This window comes from Magallana gigas, chromosome 9 (genome assembly GCF_963853765.1).
Source record: "Magallana gigas chromosome 9, xbMagGiga1.1, whole genome shotgun sequence".
Classification (NCBI taxonomy): domain Eukaryota; kingdom Metazoa; phylum Mollusca; class Bivalvia; order Ostreida; family Ostreidae; genus Magallana; species Magallana gigas.
The window spans coordinates 21,044,074-21,061,512 of NC_088861.1; the positions used below are offsets into that span (position 1 = coordinate 21,044,074).

At 35.1% G+C, this 17,439-nt stretch overlaps 1 protein-coding gene across 9 annotated transcripts in view; it reads left to right on the forward strand.

The window, feature by feature from the left end:
- Positions 1-15,637, forward strand: part of LOC105328367 (peptidyl-prolyl cis-trans isomerase G) — a 159,642-nt gene extending 144,005 nt beyond the window's left edge. For 7 of the 9 annotated variants that reach the window (XM_034475573.2, XM_034475579.2, XM_034475575.2 and 4 more), the window contains one exon: positions 14,518-15,637. In XM_034475573.2, the coding sequence (XP_034331464.2) occupies positions 14,518-14,634 (117 nt within the window). In that variant the 3' untranslated portion in view covers positions 14,635-15,637. Of the gene's footprint in view, positions 1-7,173; positions 7,208-14,517 lie in introns of all 9 variants that reach the window. The other 2 variants (XM_034475580.2, XM_034475582.2) reach the window with 1 other exon arrangement.
- Positions 15,638-17,439: the final 1,802 nt, after the last annotated feature.

Genomic DNA, 17,439 nt, shown 5'->3' on the forward strand with positions numbered 1-17,439 from the left:
ATTTGCCAGCAGTGAAGTATGTATACTATACTATTAATATCGTCCCTGCTTGCCAGCCTTTAATACAAGACAATGAAAACATACTGTCATAGTCCATTTATTGGAAACAAAAGCATACTGAGTTTATTATTATTCTCCCCTTAAGTTATGTAACAAGTGATTCTGTACAAAATTAAAGATCTTTTTAAAGATGATGAAATTTGAAATTCATTCTTAGGCTATTAAGAAGTATTATAAAGATAATAGATAAACTTAACTATTTAGTACCAAATATTATTGATAGCAAAAAGAGAGCTTAAAAGATTGCACGTGAGGTAAGTCTTGGACTGCTTACGTTATATGACTCCCTGTCTTATGTGACTTTTTTTACCCTTGGAAGGTCACATAAGTGTAAAATTTTAAAAATATTGTAAAGCTGTTATATGTTCCAAGATTTGACTATACATTAAACAATATGTAAGGAAAAACCTACTCTTTTGGACAACAATCATATCCTTAGCCCTAAGATGCATCAACTGACCAATCTAATTATCCTATGCATCAATGTATTAAAGATAACAAAATTGTAAAATGAACCATAGTTAATTAGAATCAAAGTCCTGAAGTACTGATGTGAGTTGGTCTTATTGATTATTCTTATGCTAAAATCAGCATCGTATCGTATCAGCTGAAATTTTCAAATCAATTCAAATCTTTCTTATTTTTGCGTAAATAATTCACATGGATGTCAATTCATGATTTTTTTCTATCTTATTTCATAAGGAAATATAATAATCACACAAAGTCATTTTTATTTGACGCAAAACATAAAAGTATATCATTTATATTAAGTTTCAGGGCATCAGGTCTTAAATTTTTCAGGTCTTTAGTATGTCCCGTTCCAAACACTTTTCACTTTCGGTTTGGCAGAGTAACTGCATAGGAGAGTTGATTAAAATCAACTCCCAAAAAGTGGTTATGTTGGTGGTTACATTTTTTAAAATAAAGGATCTTCCATATGTATACAAGCTTTGGTGTAAATATTGGCAATTCTGGTGCAGTGGCTCTTGAGAAGATTTTTATACCCCACACACTGTTTTGATCCATCGTTCAGTCAGTTCATCAGTCCTTTTTTAGCTCACCTGAGCTGAAAGCTCAAGTGAGCTATTCTGATCACATTTTGTCTGTCGTCCGTCTGTCCGTCCGTCTGTCCGTCTGTCCGTAAACTTTTCACATTTTCAACATCTTCTCAAGAACTATTAGGCCAATTTCAACCAAACTTGGCACAAATCATCCTTAGGCAAAGGGGATTCAAAGTTGTGAAAATTAAGGGCCGCACCCGTTTTCAAGGGGAGATAATTAGAAATTAATGAAAAATTTCGAGAAATTTTCAAGTATCTTCTTCTCAAGAACCAGAAAGCCAGGAAAGCTGAAACTTGTGTGGAAGCATCCTCAGGTAGTGTAGATTCAAAGTTGTGAAATTCATGACCCCCTGGGGTAGGGTGGGGCCACAATGGGGGGTCGAAGTTTTACATAGGCATATATAGAGTAAATCTTTAAAAATCTTCTTCTCAGAAACTAATCAGCCAGGAAAGCTGAAACTTGTGTGGAAGCATCCTCAGGTAGTGTAGATTCAAAGTTGTGAAATTCATGACCCCCGGGGGTAGGGTGGGGCCACAATGGGGGGTCGAAGTTTTACATAGGAATATATAGAGTAAATCTTTAAAAATCTTCTTCTCAGAAACTAAACAGCCAGGAAAGCTGAAACTTGTGTGGAAGCATCCTCAGGTAGTGTAGATTCAAAGTTGTGAAATTCATGACCCCCTGGGGTAGGGTGGGGCCACAATGGGGGGTCGAAGTTTTACATAGGCATATATAGAGTAAATCTTTAAAAATCTTCTTCTCAGAAACTAATCAGCCAGGAAAGCTGAAACTTGTGTGGAAGCATCCTCAGGTAGTGTAGATTCAAAGTTGTGAAATTCATGACCCCCGGGGGTAGGGTGGGGCCACAATGGGGGGTCGAAGTTTTACATAGGAATATATAGAGTAAATCTTTAAAAATCTTCTTCTCAGAAACTAAACAGCCAGGAAAGCTGAAACTTGTGTGGAAGCATCCTCATGTAGTGTAGATTCAAAGTTATGAAATTCATGACCCCCGGGGGTAGGGTGGGGCCACAATGGGGTGTTAAAGTTTTACATAGGAATATATAGAGTAAATCTTTAAAAATCTTCTTCTCAGAAACTAAACAGCCAGGAAAGCTGAAACTTGTGTGGAAGCATCCTCAGGTAGTGTAGATTCAAAGTTGTGAAATTCATGACCCCCGGGGGTAGGGTGGGGCCACAATGGGGGGTCAAAGTTTTACATAGGAATATATAGAGTAAATCTTTAAAAATCTTCTTCTCAGAAACTAATCAGCAAGGAAAGCTGAAACTTGTGTGGAAGCATCCTCAGGTAGTGTAGATTCAAAGTTGTGAAAATCATGACCCCCGGGGGTAGGGTGGGGCTACAATGGAGGGTCGAAGTTTTACATAGGAATATATAGAGTAAATCTTTAAAAATCTTCTTCTCAGAAACTAATCAGCAAGGAAAGCTGAAACTTGTGTGGAAGCATCCTCATGTAGTGTAGATTCAAAGTTATGAAATTCATGACCCCCGGGGGTAGGGTGGGGCCACAATGGGGTGTTAAAGTTTTACATAGGAATATATAGAGCAAATCTTTAAAAATCTTCTTCTCAGAAACTAAACAGCCAGGAAAGCTGAAACTTTTGTGGAAGCATCCTCAGGTAGTGTAGATTCAAAGTTGTGAAATTCATGACCCCCGGGGGTAGGGTGGGGCCACAATGGGGGGTCAAAGTTTTACATAGGAATATATAGAGTAAATCTTTAAAAATCTTCTTCTCAGAAACTAATCAGCAAGGAAAGCTGAAACTTGTGTGGAAGCATCCTCATGTAGTGTAGATTCAAAGTTATGAAATTCATGACCCCCGGGGGTAGGGTGGGGCCACAATGGGGTGTTAAAGTTTTACATAGGAATATATAGAGCAAATCTTTAAAAATCTTCTTCTCAGAAACTAAACAGCCAGGAAAGCTGAAACTTTTGTGGAAGCATCCTCAGGTAGTGTAGATTCAAAGTTGTGAAATTCATGACCCCCGGGGGTAGGGTGGGGCCACAATGGGGGGTCAAAGTTTTACATAGGAATATATAGAGTAAATCTTTAAAAATCTTCTTCTCAGAAACTAATCAGCAAGGAAAGCTGAAACTTGTGTGGAAGCATCCTCAGGTAGTGTAGATTCAAAGTTGTGAAAATCATGACCCCCGGGGGTAGGGTGGGGCTACAATGGAGGGTCGAAGTTTTACATAGGAATATATAGAGTAAATCTTTAAAAATCTTCTTCTCAGAAACTAATCAGCAAGGAAAGCTGAAACTTGTGTGGAAGCATCCTCAGGTAGTGTAGACTCAAAGTTGTGAAAATCATGATCCCTGGGGGTAGGGTGAGGCCACATTGGGGGGGGGTGTTGGTGTTAAAATTTTACATAGAAATATATACTGTGGAATCATCAAATTTCATGGGGGCCAATTTTCGTGGATTCCTTAAATTTTACAGGTTCGTGGGGACGTGTTTTCGTGTATTCTCTTAAACCTGCAAAGGAAAAATGACTTTATTACCATATTTTTTAATTCGTGGAGGATGTTAATTCGTGGATGAGAGGTACCCACGAATTCCACGAAAATTGAACCACCACGAAATCTTAATGATTCCACAGTAGAGTAAATCTTTAAAAATCTTCTTCTCAGAAACTAAGGAAAGCTGAAACTTTTGTGGAAGCATCCTCAGGCAGTGTAGATTCAAAGTTGTGAAAATCATGATCCCCAGGGTACGGTGGGGCCACAATAGGGGGTCAAAGTTTAACATGTGAACATTGGAGGGGGGTGTGTTAAAGTTTTACATAGAAATATATAGAGCAAATCTTTAAAAATCTTCTTCTTAGAAACGGATCAGCAAGATGATTCTTTATAATTATTAAGACTTTGGCTCCAGGACAATTCTTCGGCCTCACTAGAAGGTTCAGAGTTTGATGCAGCTAACTATCCCATATATAAACAATTGTAAAGGATCTTTTTGAGAACTGCAATACTCAACATGTGATATGACTATAAAATTGAAGCAGGCAGCTATTTTTTCATTAGAATCTTTTTGTATTACTGTATTGAGTTATTGCCCTTGATTTATTGATTCTTGATTATTTTAATTAATGCATCCCCTGTTAACCAATTATTGTGATGATTATTTTTATACAATAATAAATATTCAATGTATATAAGTTGTTCTGCATAAGTAGTTTTGGGTTAGGCCGGATTAGTTTGTTTGTTTTCGATTTCCAATTTTTAGATACTATGAATTATTTTAGGCCGGCACATATATAGGGACAGTGTCTATTGCATTATGATGAGCGACTGTTTGGAGTTAAACTTGAACAGGCATGGATAGATTGAGTGTGTGGACACCCCTGCTCTATCTAATCTTTGTATTTTCTAACCTATGATACAGAGTGTGCATTCTTTCCTGCCCTGTATCGCATTAATACATGTGTGCGGTCATACCTGCTTGTGGTGGTTGCGGCGGAGCACTAGTGTATGGTTATCCTTGCTGGTGTTTTGGCCTTTCTAGCGCAAGTGTGCGACACTCCCTGCTTGCGTTAGGTTGCGCTGTTGGCGCAAGTGTGCGGTCATCCCTGCTTGCGTTATCCCAGCTTGTGTTAACGTTGGTACCTGTTGAGTTGCGTAGGTGCGCGGACATCCCTGCCTGCGTAACGTGAGTCCCTCTATATGTGCAGGAGCGGTAAAGTCTGCTCTTGTAAATATTGGCAGCAATCAGGGCTATCCGAGTTCCAAGGGGGGAAAAATGGATTTTATTTATACAGGATCTACATGTATTATTGTACATTGTCCAGATTGTTTGTATTATGACTCCATTAAGCTGACTTTATCATACCTATTGTTCCTCAGGTGAGCGATGTGGCCCATGGGCCTCTTGTTTAGCTCACCTGAGCTGAAAGCTCAAGTGAGCTTTTCTAAATAAAATTTGTCCGTTGTCTGTCATTGTTGGGGTTGTCGTTGTTGTAAACTTTTCACTTTTTCATCTTCTTCTCCAGAACAACTGGGCAGATTTCAACCAAACTTGGCACAAAGCATCACGGGGAGTAGGGGACTTAAGTTCAAATGAAGGGCCATGCCCTCTTTAAAGGGGAGATAATTTACAAATATTGAAAATTTGTTGGCATTTTTCAAATATCTTCTTCTCAAAATTATTAGACCAGAAAAACTGTAACTTGTATGGAAGCATTATCAGGTAGTACAGATTAGAGTTTGTTCAAATCATGGACCCCGGGGGTAGGGTGGGACCACAATGGGGGAATGGATTTTTACATAAGAATGTATAGAGAAAATCTATAAAAATCTTCTTCTCAAAACTATAAAGCCAGAAAAGCTGTAACTTGTATGAAAGCATTTTCAGGTAGTGTAGATTCAAGTTTTTTCAAATCATGGTCCCTTGGTGTAGGGTTGGGCCACAATGGGGGAATGATTTTTACATAAGAATGTATAGAGAAAATCTTTAAAAATCTTCTTCTCAAAAAGTATAAAGCCAGAAAAGCTGTAACTTGTACTGAAGCAACTTCAGGCAGTGTAGATATAAGATTATTCAAATCCTGGTCCCAGGGGGTAGGGTAAGGCCACAATGGGGGAATGGATTTTTATTTAAGAATGTATAGAGAATATCTTTAAAAATTTTCTTCTCAAAAACTGTTAAGCCAGAAAAGCTCAAATTGGCATGGAAGCATCTTCAGGTAGTGTAGATTCAAGTTTGCTCAAATCATGGTCCCTTAGGGTTTGGCAGGGAATAAATTTTTTACAAAGGAGTATATAGAGAAAATCTTAAAAAAAAACAACTATGAGGCCAGGAAGGTCCAAATTTTAGTGGAAGCATCTTGAGAATGTATAGATTTTAGTTTCTTTAAATAATATTCGCCGGGAGTAGGGTGAGGCCACAGTGGATGATGAATTTTTATATATAGAAAACATCTTTAAAAACCTTGTTCTAAAATACTGTTAGGCAAGGAAAGCCCAAATTAGAGTGGAAACATCCTCAGATAGTAAAGATTCAAGTTTCTTTAAATCATAGTCGCTGTGTTTAGGGTAAAGTGAATTTTAATATAGGAATATATACAGAAAATCTTTAAAAATCTGCTTCTCAAAAATATTAGGCCAGAAAAGATCAAATTTGAGTGGATCGAAGCACCCTCAGATAGTATAGATTTAAGTTTGTTTAAATCTTAGTCCCCAGGGGTAGGGTGAGGCCACAGTGGGGGATGAATTTTTACATAGGAATATATAGAGAAAATCTTTAAAAATACTCTGGGAAAGTTTTCAGTCCAAAAATCAGTAACTTGTGTGAAAGCACAGGTTGTGGAGATTAAAGTTTGATGAAACCATCATTCCCTAAAAAAATGTGGGGGCCACAAAATGTTGGGGGTGTATATAGGGATAGGGAAAAATCTTCTTACAGGTACAACAACAAAAGGGGCTTGGTGTTCACCAAAAAAATTATGTAGATAAAAATTGGCAGATTTAATTTTTTTTTTTAAGATCTACTGTAATTAGATGTCAAGGTATTTTGATTTTGATAGTGTTATACTAATTTGATCAGATTTAAGGCTATTGATGCTCAGGTGAGCAATGTGACCCCTAGGCCTCCTGTTACAATATCTTAATAAAACATATGTCATCCATAAATGCAAAATTCAAGCTGTAATTAATTGGACCATAGTCAAGATTTTTAAAATTCCTTTCGTGGAATATTTTTATTTGATAACACCTTCAAAATTATACATGTATCATAATTAAGAATAACGGACCATTCATTTAGTAGGTACAAATATGGTTGTTATACATTGAATATATTAATTCATCATTATTACCTGCAAAAGCTATTTATTTTATATGTAGTATGTGTATTTACATGCATAAATTCTATAATTTCTTAAGGCACAATTATGCATTTTACCACACATTTTGTTGGTTTCAACACAAAATTCTTAGTTTTCAAAGAAAACTTTAATGTTTAGCTACCTATTGTTATTTTGTTTATTGATCTTTTACATGCGATTTGTTTTATTTTACTTTATTGATCAGGAATAGACAAGAAAATGCACACAATTGGTAACAGGTATAGAATGCTGAAATGCACAGTTTGCAACTTTGCTTTTATTTGCATTTTGAAGATGATATATATACATGACAATTCCATTATTTCTTATTTCAAGTGTCATATGCATCTAGAGTAAAAAAAAATGTAATTTATATGTAAATGAAAAGCATTTTGATTATCTTAACAAATATTTTTTTGAAGAAATTCCAGTTTACTTTATGAAAGTTGAATTACTGCTTAAATTTACTATATATTCATAAAAACAAGGTAATTCCAATTAATATATACTTTTACATATAATTCTCGCTTGAAAACCATGGATGAAACGGGATTGTCCATCACTTACTCCATTTCTGAGCACACAGATTTATGTGTATGTTTCTTTAAATGGAAATAATTCAGACATGAGTATGTGATTGAATGTACCTTTGAAAATTAGTGTGCTGTTAAATTTGCTAGATTGATTTTTGAATTTTATAATTGTTCACTAAATGTTTCATGCTTTCGATCTACTCACTTCAGGAACATCAGGTTATGACATTCATAATTTAATGCAAATTGTTTTACTCAATACCATATACAAGGAGTATCATCTGTATTGTGTTAGAAGTGGGTAGAGAATATCATTTTATAGATTTCTTGTCTGTTAGATGTGATAAAAATAACTTTCAAAGTACATGTAGATTCATCATTCTGTAGTTACTTGTATCTGCGAGACTTGTCACAGTGTAGTACATGTATTTCCCAAAGTTGTGCGCTGAGGTAATTGACTGTTGACAATATAAATTGACATTTAATGTACTTGAAGGAAGTGTGAACTTTAAACACTGATTCTATTTTTAAAAAGATAAACCTTTTCAGCATCAATATCTCAAGATGAACATATGTAGCACCTTCAATTTTAAAGTCAGCAAATCTGAGAAGTAATAAGTGTACCTACTAAATGTATTGTTTTAAAAGTTTCTTTTGGTATTGTTTTTATATTGTAGAGCATAATGTTATATTTAGATTGTGAAGGATCATTTAAATTTGTACACTAGATGCTCTCTAACATTTACATGTCTTTCCACCTCAATATTGTCTCAATGATTTTGAATATTTGAAGAAAAGTGTTATCTTTGATACATAACATATCAAGAATTTTAAATAATTCTGGTTATAATGATATATATGAGACTCCTCAACAAGTTTGTGTATGGGCAATATATCTGGTACTCAGGTGACTGTTAAGCCCTATTGGTCTTTTGTTAAAAACATCCTTTAACAAAGAGATATATATAAACTAATACACAAACTCTAATATCAATTTTACCTTTGATCCAGTGTCTCGAAGACAAAGGATTAAAATTTGATGTCCATGAAGCCCTTTGCCTAAATTGTGAAATTCATGGCCCCTGTGTTGGTAGTTCAGGCCCTAGGGCGGGACCAATATGAACATATCGAGAATCCTGTATGCATAAAATGTGTACATATATAAATAGCCATTAAATAAACAGTTGAAGCATTGGATTTTTAAAAGATTGTGTGTATATGCAAAGCAATGATAGCTATTACAAAGCTAGGGCTATTAAAGTAGGAGTATATGTATAAGGTAAGGGTCGGACTGAAACTGGTTCTGATTGTTCTACAAACAGCGAATGTAAAGACAAAGTATAGGGATGTTATTTTTTTTTAACATTTATAGTTATAGCTTTTCAAAAAGTCTCAGCCTTGCATGACTTAACAAAATATTTCATTGGAAGCATGTATTAGTTTCCTAGACTTAGCTGCATATATGTAGCTCTCAGTCAGATAATAAAATGCAGATTGACTTCCATCTCATTTTTTCAGACAAGGGACTACAGACTTGCAGACATAATTACCTTAAAAAATACATTTTTATATTAGCCCCTGTTCATAAATTGAATAAAGATACGTGCAGATTCAAGCTGTAATAAGTTGTTTGACATAATGTTGATAAAGTCCATTTATATTATTTTGATAAAATTATTTCATTATTTCAAGCTTGTCACCGAAATGAAAACAGTTTTTAACCGGGTTTTCCAACGGAAAAATCCGGTTATTAAAATGGTGAAAACGGCGGGCGGGTAATCTTTTAAAAATCCATTGCTTCAACTGTTTATTTAATGGCTATTTATATATGTACGGATAACTCCTCCTACAGTTCTCAAGATAGGAAGTTGTTCTTTTGCAGATCAATTGTACATATACCAGAGGTGTGCATATTGCTAGGATTTTCATTTCCGATAATTTATCGAAAAAAATACCAGCTTTTGAACTTAGTCATTTTTTGGCAAAATATTGCATATAGGGTACCCTCATTGTACGGATAACTCCCCCTACAGTTTTCAAGATAGGAAGTTGTTCTTTTGCAGATCAATTGTACATATATCAGAGGTGTGCATATTGCTAGGATTTTGATTTCTGATTTTTATGAGAAAAAAAATCAGCTTCTGAACTTAGTCATTTTTAGGCAAAATGTTGCATAATGGGTACTCCATTTCACTGGATACACGTTGACATGGATTATGGATACAGTTCACATAAAAGAAAACCCGCTTTGCTGTCACATTGACAGCTTTTCACTTGTTCATGTTATATTATGGCATGAAAATGGCAATTTTAAAGGCTTTTTCGTCATTTTCAAGCAAAGGACTCTCAAAACAAGAAAATAAACACAAAGTAAACTCATGCAGTTTAAATGTTTGCTCCAGAGTATATACAATTTATGCTGTGTCTCATTTTGGACTCGTCCACTATAACGGTGCATAAAATTTAATGAATGAGACATTCTAGCATGAAGTCCTGTTTTACCTTTCGTATGAATTTCATTTGGTAAGAATAGATTCTTCCATGGGGCAGGGGTATTAAATCAATTTTATCGTTCAAAGTTTTGAATTTGTAAACAATGATATATAAGATCAAATGTTTTAGAAACGATATTCAAATCTAAGATACAGTCACTTTTTTAATCCGCTGAAGTGTGAGTGTGTACATTTAGTAAGACGGGCATCATTACACTCTATTCATGATAAATGCAGATACAGAAAACGTGGCTTCTGAAGCAAAACTCCTTGGATTTTTAGTTCTTTCTGTTGCCTTTCCAGACTTAATGTCAATCTCAAATCAGAGCTCTAAAACCACGACTTAATAAATCCCGAATGATTTAGTATGCATTAACAAAAGCCTTAACAATTTCAAGAACAATTTAACAAAATGTATTTGAATGTGTTGAAGTACGACTTTTTTAGGAACGGTTAATTTAACTTTCAACAATACACAATTTTTTTCCCCGCCGCAACGCGGAGCGGGGACATAGAAATGCCGGGCGTCCGTCTGTGAGCTGAAAGCTCAAGTGAGCTATTCTGATCACATTTTGTCTGTCGTCCGTCTGTCTGTCTGTCCGTAAACTTTTCACATTTTCAACATCTTCTCAAGAACTACTGGGCCAATTTCAACCAAACTTGGCACAACTCATCCTTAGGCAAAGGGGATTCAAGGTTGTGAAAATTAAGGGCCACACTCGTTTTCAAGGGGAGATAATTAGAAATTAATGAAAAATTTCGAGAAATTTTCAAAAATCTTCTTCTCAAGAACCAGAAAGCCAGAAAAGCTGAAACTTGTGTGGAAGCATCCTCAGGTAGTGTAGATTCAAAGTTGTGAAATTCATAACCCCCGGGGGTAGGGTTGGGCCACAATGGGGGGTCAAAGTTTTACATAGGAATATATAGAGTAAATCTTTAAAAATCTTCTACTCAGAAACTAATCAGCCAGGAAAGCTGAAACTTGTGTGGAAGCATCCTCAGGTAGTGTAGATTCAAAGTTGTGAAAATCATGATCCCTGGGGGTAGGGTAGGTCCACAATGGGGGGTCGAAGTTTTACATAGGAATATATAGAGTAAATCTTTAAAAATCTTCTTCTCAGAAACTAATCAGCCAGGAAAGCTGAAACTTGTGTGGAAGCATCCTCGGGTAGTGTAAATTCAAAGTTGTGAAATTCATGATCCCTGGGGGTAAGGTGGGGCCACAATGGGGGGTCGAAGTTTTACATAGCAATATATAGAGTAAATCTTTAAAAATCTTCTTCTCAGAAACTAATCAGCCAGGAAAGCTGAAACTTGTGTGGAAGCATCCTCAGGTAGTGGTAGTGTAGATTCAAAGTTGTGAAAATCATGACCCCCAGGGGTAGGGTGGGGCCACAATTGGGGTTCGAAGTTTTACATAGTAATATATAGAGTAAATCTTTAAAAATCTTCTTCTCAGAAACTAATCAGCCAGGAAAGCTGAAACTTGTGTGGAAGCATCCTCAGGTAGTGTAGATTCAAAGTTGTGAAATTCATGATCCTTGGGGGTAGGGTGGGGCCACAATGGGGGGTTGAAGTTTTACATAGGAATATAGAGAGTAAATCTTTAAAAATCTTCTTCTCAGAAACTAATCAGCCAGGAAAGCTGAAACTTGTGTGGAAGCATCCTCGGGTAGTGTAGATTCAAAGTTGTGAAAATCATGACCCCCAGGGGTAGGATAGGTCCACAATGGGGGGTCAAAGTTTTACATAGGAATATATAGAGTAAATCTTTAAAAATCTTCTTCTCAGAAACTAATCAGCCAGGAAAGCTGAAACTTGTGTGGAAGCATCCTCAGGTAGTGTAGATTCAAAGTTGTGAAAATCATGACCCCCAGGGGTAGGGTAGGTACACAATGGGGTGGTCAAAGTTTTACATAGGAATATATAGAGTAAATCTTTAAAAATCTTCTTCTCAGAAACTAATCAGCCAGGAAAGCTGAAACTTGTGTGGAAGCATCCTCAGGTAGTGTAGATTCAAAGTTGTGAAAATCATGACCCCCAGGGGTAGGGTGGGGCCACAATGGGGGGTCGAAGTTTAACATAGGAATATATAGAGTAAATCTTTAAAAATCTTCTTCTCAGAAACTAATCAGCCAGGAAAGCTGAAACTTGTGTGGAAGCATCCTCAGGTAGTGTAGATTCAAAGTTGTGAAAATCATGACCCCCGGGGGTAGGGTGGGGCCACAATGGGGGGTCAAAGTTTTACATAGGAATATATAGAGTAAATCTTTAAAAATCTTCTTCTCAGAAACTAATCAGCCAGGAAAGCTGAAACTTGTGTGGAAGCATCCTCAGGTAGTGTAGATTCAAAGTTGTGAAAATCATGACCATCAGGGGTAGGGTGGGGCCACAATGGGGGGTCGAAGTTTAACAGGAATATATAGAGTAAATCTTTAAAAATCTTCTTCTCAGAAACTAATCAGCCAGGAAAGCTGAAACTTGTGTGGAAGCATCCTCAGGTAGTGTAGATTCAAAGTTGTGAAAATCATGACCCCCAGGGGTAGGGTGGGGCCACAATGGGGGGTCGAAGTTTTACATAGGAATATATAGAGTAAATCTTTAAAAATCTTCTTCTCAGAAACTAATCAGCCAGGAAAGCTGAAACTTGTGTGAAACTTGTGTCAAAGCATCATCGGGTAGTGTAGATTCAAAGTTGTGAAAATCATGACCCCCAGGGGTAGGGTAGGTCCACAATGGGGGGGGGGGGGTCAAAGTTTTACATAGGAATATATAGAGTAAATCTTTAAAAATCTTCTTCTCAGAAACTAATCAGCCAGGAAAGCTGAAACTTGTGTGGAATTTTTGGTGTACGTTCTGGAACTAAACGAAAGTTAAGTTTTAACTAACAACTTTTGATGAGACAGGCCTCTGTTGGATGAAAAAGTATTAAATAACTCACTCGCAAAATTGATGGCTTTATTACTTAAAAATGCGCAACTTTGTAAGAAAATGCACTGCGGTAAGACATCAGTCGAATTTTTTATGCAGCAAGATTTATTTTCATCCAAACTTTTTAATTCACCCAATTGCTGAAATAATTCATTGCATGCACAGATTAATATTTTTGATTTTGAATTGGCTAACATTCGTGTTTAAAGCATTTTAGGTCACCTGAGTCACCTATTGCAAGAGTGACCTATTGCAATTGGTCTTCGTCCGTCGTCGTGCGTTAACAATTTTACATTTTTAACTTCTTCTTGAAAACTACCAGGCCAATCGTTACCATTTTTGGTGTGAAGCATCTCTATGGTAAGAAGAATCTAAATTGTGAAATTCATGGCTGTATCACTCCTGGGGTGCCACGGGCCGGGCCAAATATGAAAAAAAGCCAAATTTTCAAAAATCTTCTTCTCTATTCCCACGCATGTGAGGAAAAAACTGGTTGCATGGTTATGATGTCCATGAGGCCCTCAACCTATTCTTCTCTACTATATATCATATATATTTTTTAAAAATTAAATGCATGCTAATGTTGTCCATGAAGCCCTCAACCTAAATTGTGAAATTCATGACCCCTTGGTCAGGGGTTCAGGCTCTAGGGTGGGGCCAATATGGCCATATAGTAAAAATGTATTAAATCTTAGAAAATCTTCTTCTCTACTCTCATATATATTTGTTAAAAACTAAATGCATGGTTATGATGTCCATGAGGCCCTCTGCCAAAATTGTGAAATTCATGACCCCTTTGTTAGGGTCAGGGGTTCAGGACATGAAGGGGGGGGGGGCAATAATAATGTTTTAAAATCTTCTTCTCTATTCTCACACATCTGTATAAAAAACTAATAACTGACTAATAATTATGTTTACCAGGAAGTCCTCTACTGAAATTTTAATTTTCATGTCCCCTCAGGGATGGGTTTTGACTCTAGGGCAGGGCCAAAATGGATGTATAGATGTTAATGCATATAACGTTAAAAAATTATCTTCTTTACTCCCACACACCTGAAAGGAAAACTGAATTCATGATCTTTTAGTTTTTCACCAAAATTATAGGTTTCACAGTTCTTTTTGAAATGTGGTCGTCATTACAAATTTATAATTTTTCTACTCCAGTATGAAACCTAATTAATTAGATGCATATATGAGACTCCATGACAAGTTTGTGTATGGGATATATGCTACTCAGGTAACCGTTAAGGCCAGTTGGCCTCTTGTTTTAAGTACTAAAACTTAAACAAAATGAGTAGTTTTGTGCAAGAATACTTTTATTCTAGTAAAGTCACAAATAATTAACATACAAAATGTCGAATAAATGTGTCAAACAAGTCATAAAAATTGATGAATGTAATTAGAAAATGAGAGTTCGTTATGGTCGTGGGAATGAAAAAATCAAATCAAATGTTTAAACTGGTAATTCTGAAATTAGAGTAAATGAAGATAAATTGCATTCCTTTAATGTTACTGAATTACATTAATTTTAGATCTCGTTCACTTCTTTGTGTTATATTTTAGGGGATTGAAAAACATATTCTTTTTTTTCAGGATATGTTAATGGCAGGAATGTTGAATCAAAACCAAGACAATCAGGCTGGTGTAAATCTCCATCACATTCCAATCCTGTCGGGTGCTCAACTACAAACACGACAGAAACCTCCTTGAAAGAGGATATAGCTGTAAAATAGGTCGCCGTTTAGATCACTATACGTGACCAAAGATACTTAAAGATTCATTAAGTACTACATATTATGTATTCGTTTTATCAAAAGCAACATGGTCTTGTTTATCCAAATTGTATCTGTTAGTTCTAAGATAGGTAATGTCAAAGAAATAGGTTAAAAAATGTTATATCATATATAAATATATTGAACCAAAGATCTAAGTGTACACCAATGTATAATGTATTTAACATATAAAATAAGCACATTGATTGTCTTGTCGTAGGGGTGACTGATTTCCACTCAACTTTCAAATAGTTAAGAACTATCTATTGACCTTGACCGGTTGCGACCCAATATCAGAAATCTTGTTTCATTGATTTAGGTTGCTGCTGGAAGTGGCGTTACTAACACCAAAACCTAATATCAATCACAAAAATGCTAATACATTTTGTAATATTTAGCACGCGCTAAAAATAGCAATTAAATATTTTACGTTTCGTCACGGGTAGTTGAACTCAATTATTGATGTCTTATTTTATCTCTGCTATTGATGAGAAGACGTATCAGTTAAGAAATATTAAAAATTTCGCATTAAATTATTTTCTAATTTTACAATTAGTCTATTTATCAGGGTGAACACTTGAGTTTGTGTACACACACGCACACCAACACACAGTCAAGTTTAAATCCATACTCGGCAATCATCTGTGACAAATTAGTGTGTTCGATACTACTCTTAATCTGCTAAGGAATCATATTGTCAGGTATTGACGGGGTTCGTGATGATCTATGAACGACTGTTGAAAGAATGACTCTTAAATTTCAAATAATAATTTGCTCACTTAATCGGTGTAAACTCAACACGTTTTGTCTCTGACAGAAAGGATAGTTTTCGGCATCCCTTAATTCTTTTTTTTTAAATGTCCAAAAAAATTATCAATTGTTTAACTCCTCCTTATATATATATATATATATATATATATATATATATATATATATATATATATATATATATATATATATATATATATATATATAATCCAAAATGAGTGAAAGGTGATATCACACAGTATAAATAATATAATCAAAAAAGAAAAAGAAAATGAACAGTTCCAAAGTTTCTATTCACTAGCGCTTTCTGGATTTACATCCTTCTTCAGGTGAATGTACATAAGTTATGTACATTCACCTGAAGAAGGATGTAAATCCAGAAAGCGCTAGTGAATAGAAACTTTGGAACTGTTCATTTTCTTTTTCTTTTTTGATTATATATATATATATATATATATATATATATATATATATATATATATATATATATATATATTCAATAAATCCTTTTTCTTGGTACCGGGGTTGAATAAGCACAAAGTTTTGACGTCATAATCACGTCTTCAACAGTCTGTATAACGTTGCCTACCTAACGTCACGAGATTGACGTCATAATATTCTTGTTTACTTTGTTTTTAAATCTACTGAAGAGCCCGGTAGGGCGAAAGCGCTATAGATAAAAGTTGTTTGAGCATTGGACTTATTTTTGTGCTTATATATATTTGAAAAATGAAAGACAACACAGAGTAAAACGTTAGCGCTTTCATTCAATCTTCAGACGTTTTTAAAATGTATTATATATATATATATATATATTTGTGTGTGTGTGTGTGTACTTGTATATGTACTTGTATATGTACTAGTGAATCGAAAGAGTGATCGGAATTGTATTTTTCCAATAAATGCATACCTGGATCTTATTTTTCTTATTGTTGAAGTCTTTCAAAAAATCTGTTTAATCACTTTGATTCCGCACTCCGGCTTCTTGATTCGCTTGGTGTTTTCCTAATCGGCTTGCACATGGTATACATTTAGAATAAGCTCACAATAGAACTGTTAAAACCTGTCTACCTGAAGAATAAGAAAATATAATGCAAACGTTACCGCATTTTATTTAACGATTTATTCATTGCTGTTGGACACATTATAAATGATTTGTTATGTCTTAAAAAAGACAGAGATTTTTAGATACTCTATGTAGATAACAACGGAAAGCATGGTATCGAGCATAGAAACACATGTGTGAACGTATGTAAACACACATGTGAACGTGTGTGACACTAATCACTATTCTGCTGGGTTTCGCAGCGCTTATGAAAGTGATTTTTAAAAATAAAGGTATTCCTCTATCTCTCAATGAGAATGATGTGCTCAAAATGCTAAACAACCTAAACGTTACCTTTACAACTGATTTGAAATTAGAAAAAATTGACATCCAGCTACCAGAAAAAAAAGACTGGTATTCTAAACGGTAGTTGGATTCATTTATCTACGCAAAGTCTTCTGAACAAAATTCTATTTACTAACCATATTTTAGTGTTGAGCCCGATTTATAAGCAAGATACAGAAATTTGCTCACAATTCTATGTTTGTACACAGATTCTTTTTACCATTTTAAATGCTGAATTGGAAATACCAAGTTAATCTTAAAGCTATACACGCTATAATTTACGTCAATTTTGAATGACAGTGAAAACGCATGTGTTTGTCTACTTATAAAAGTTATCCTTAATCTGTAAATTACAATGGTGAATTCCATCTCGTTACAAAGATATAGATTTTTAATTGTTTATTTTCCTGCCAGGAAAATATACCTTTTCATGAATATTGATGAAGGAAGAGCGAAACCGACCTCATTGCGCATGTCCGCGGAGAACTAGGTGGTCGTTATTGTTTGCCTAATTAAATATCCAACTTGATTTTTAATATGCTTAACAGTAGTTAATTTGAAATACATACATGTATAATGAGTAAA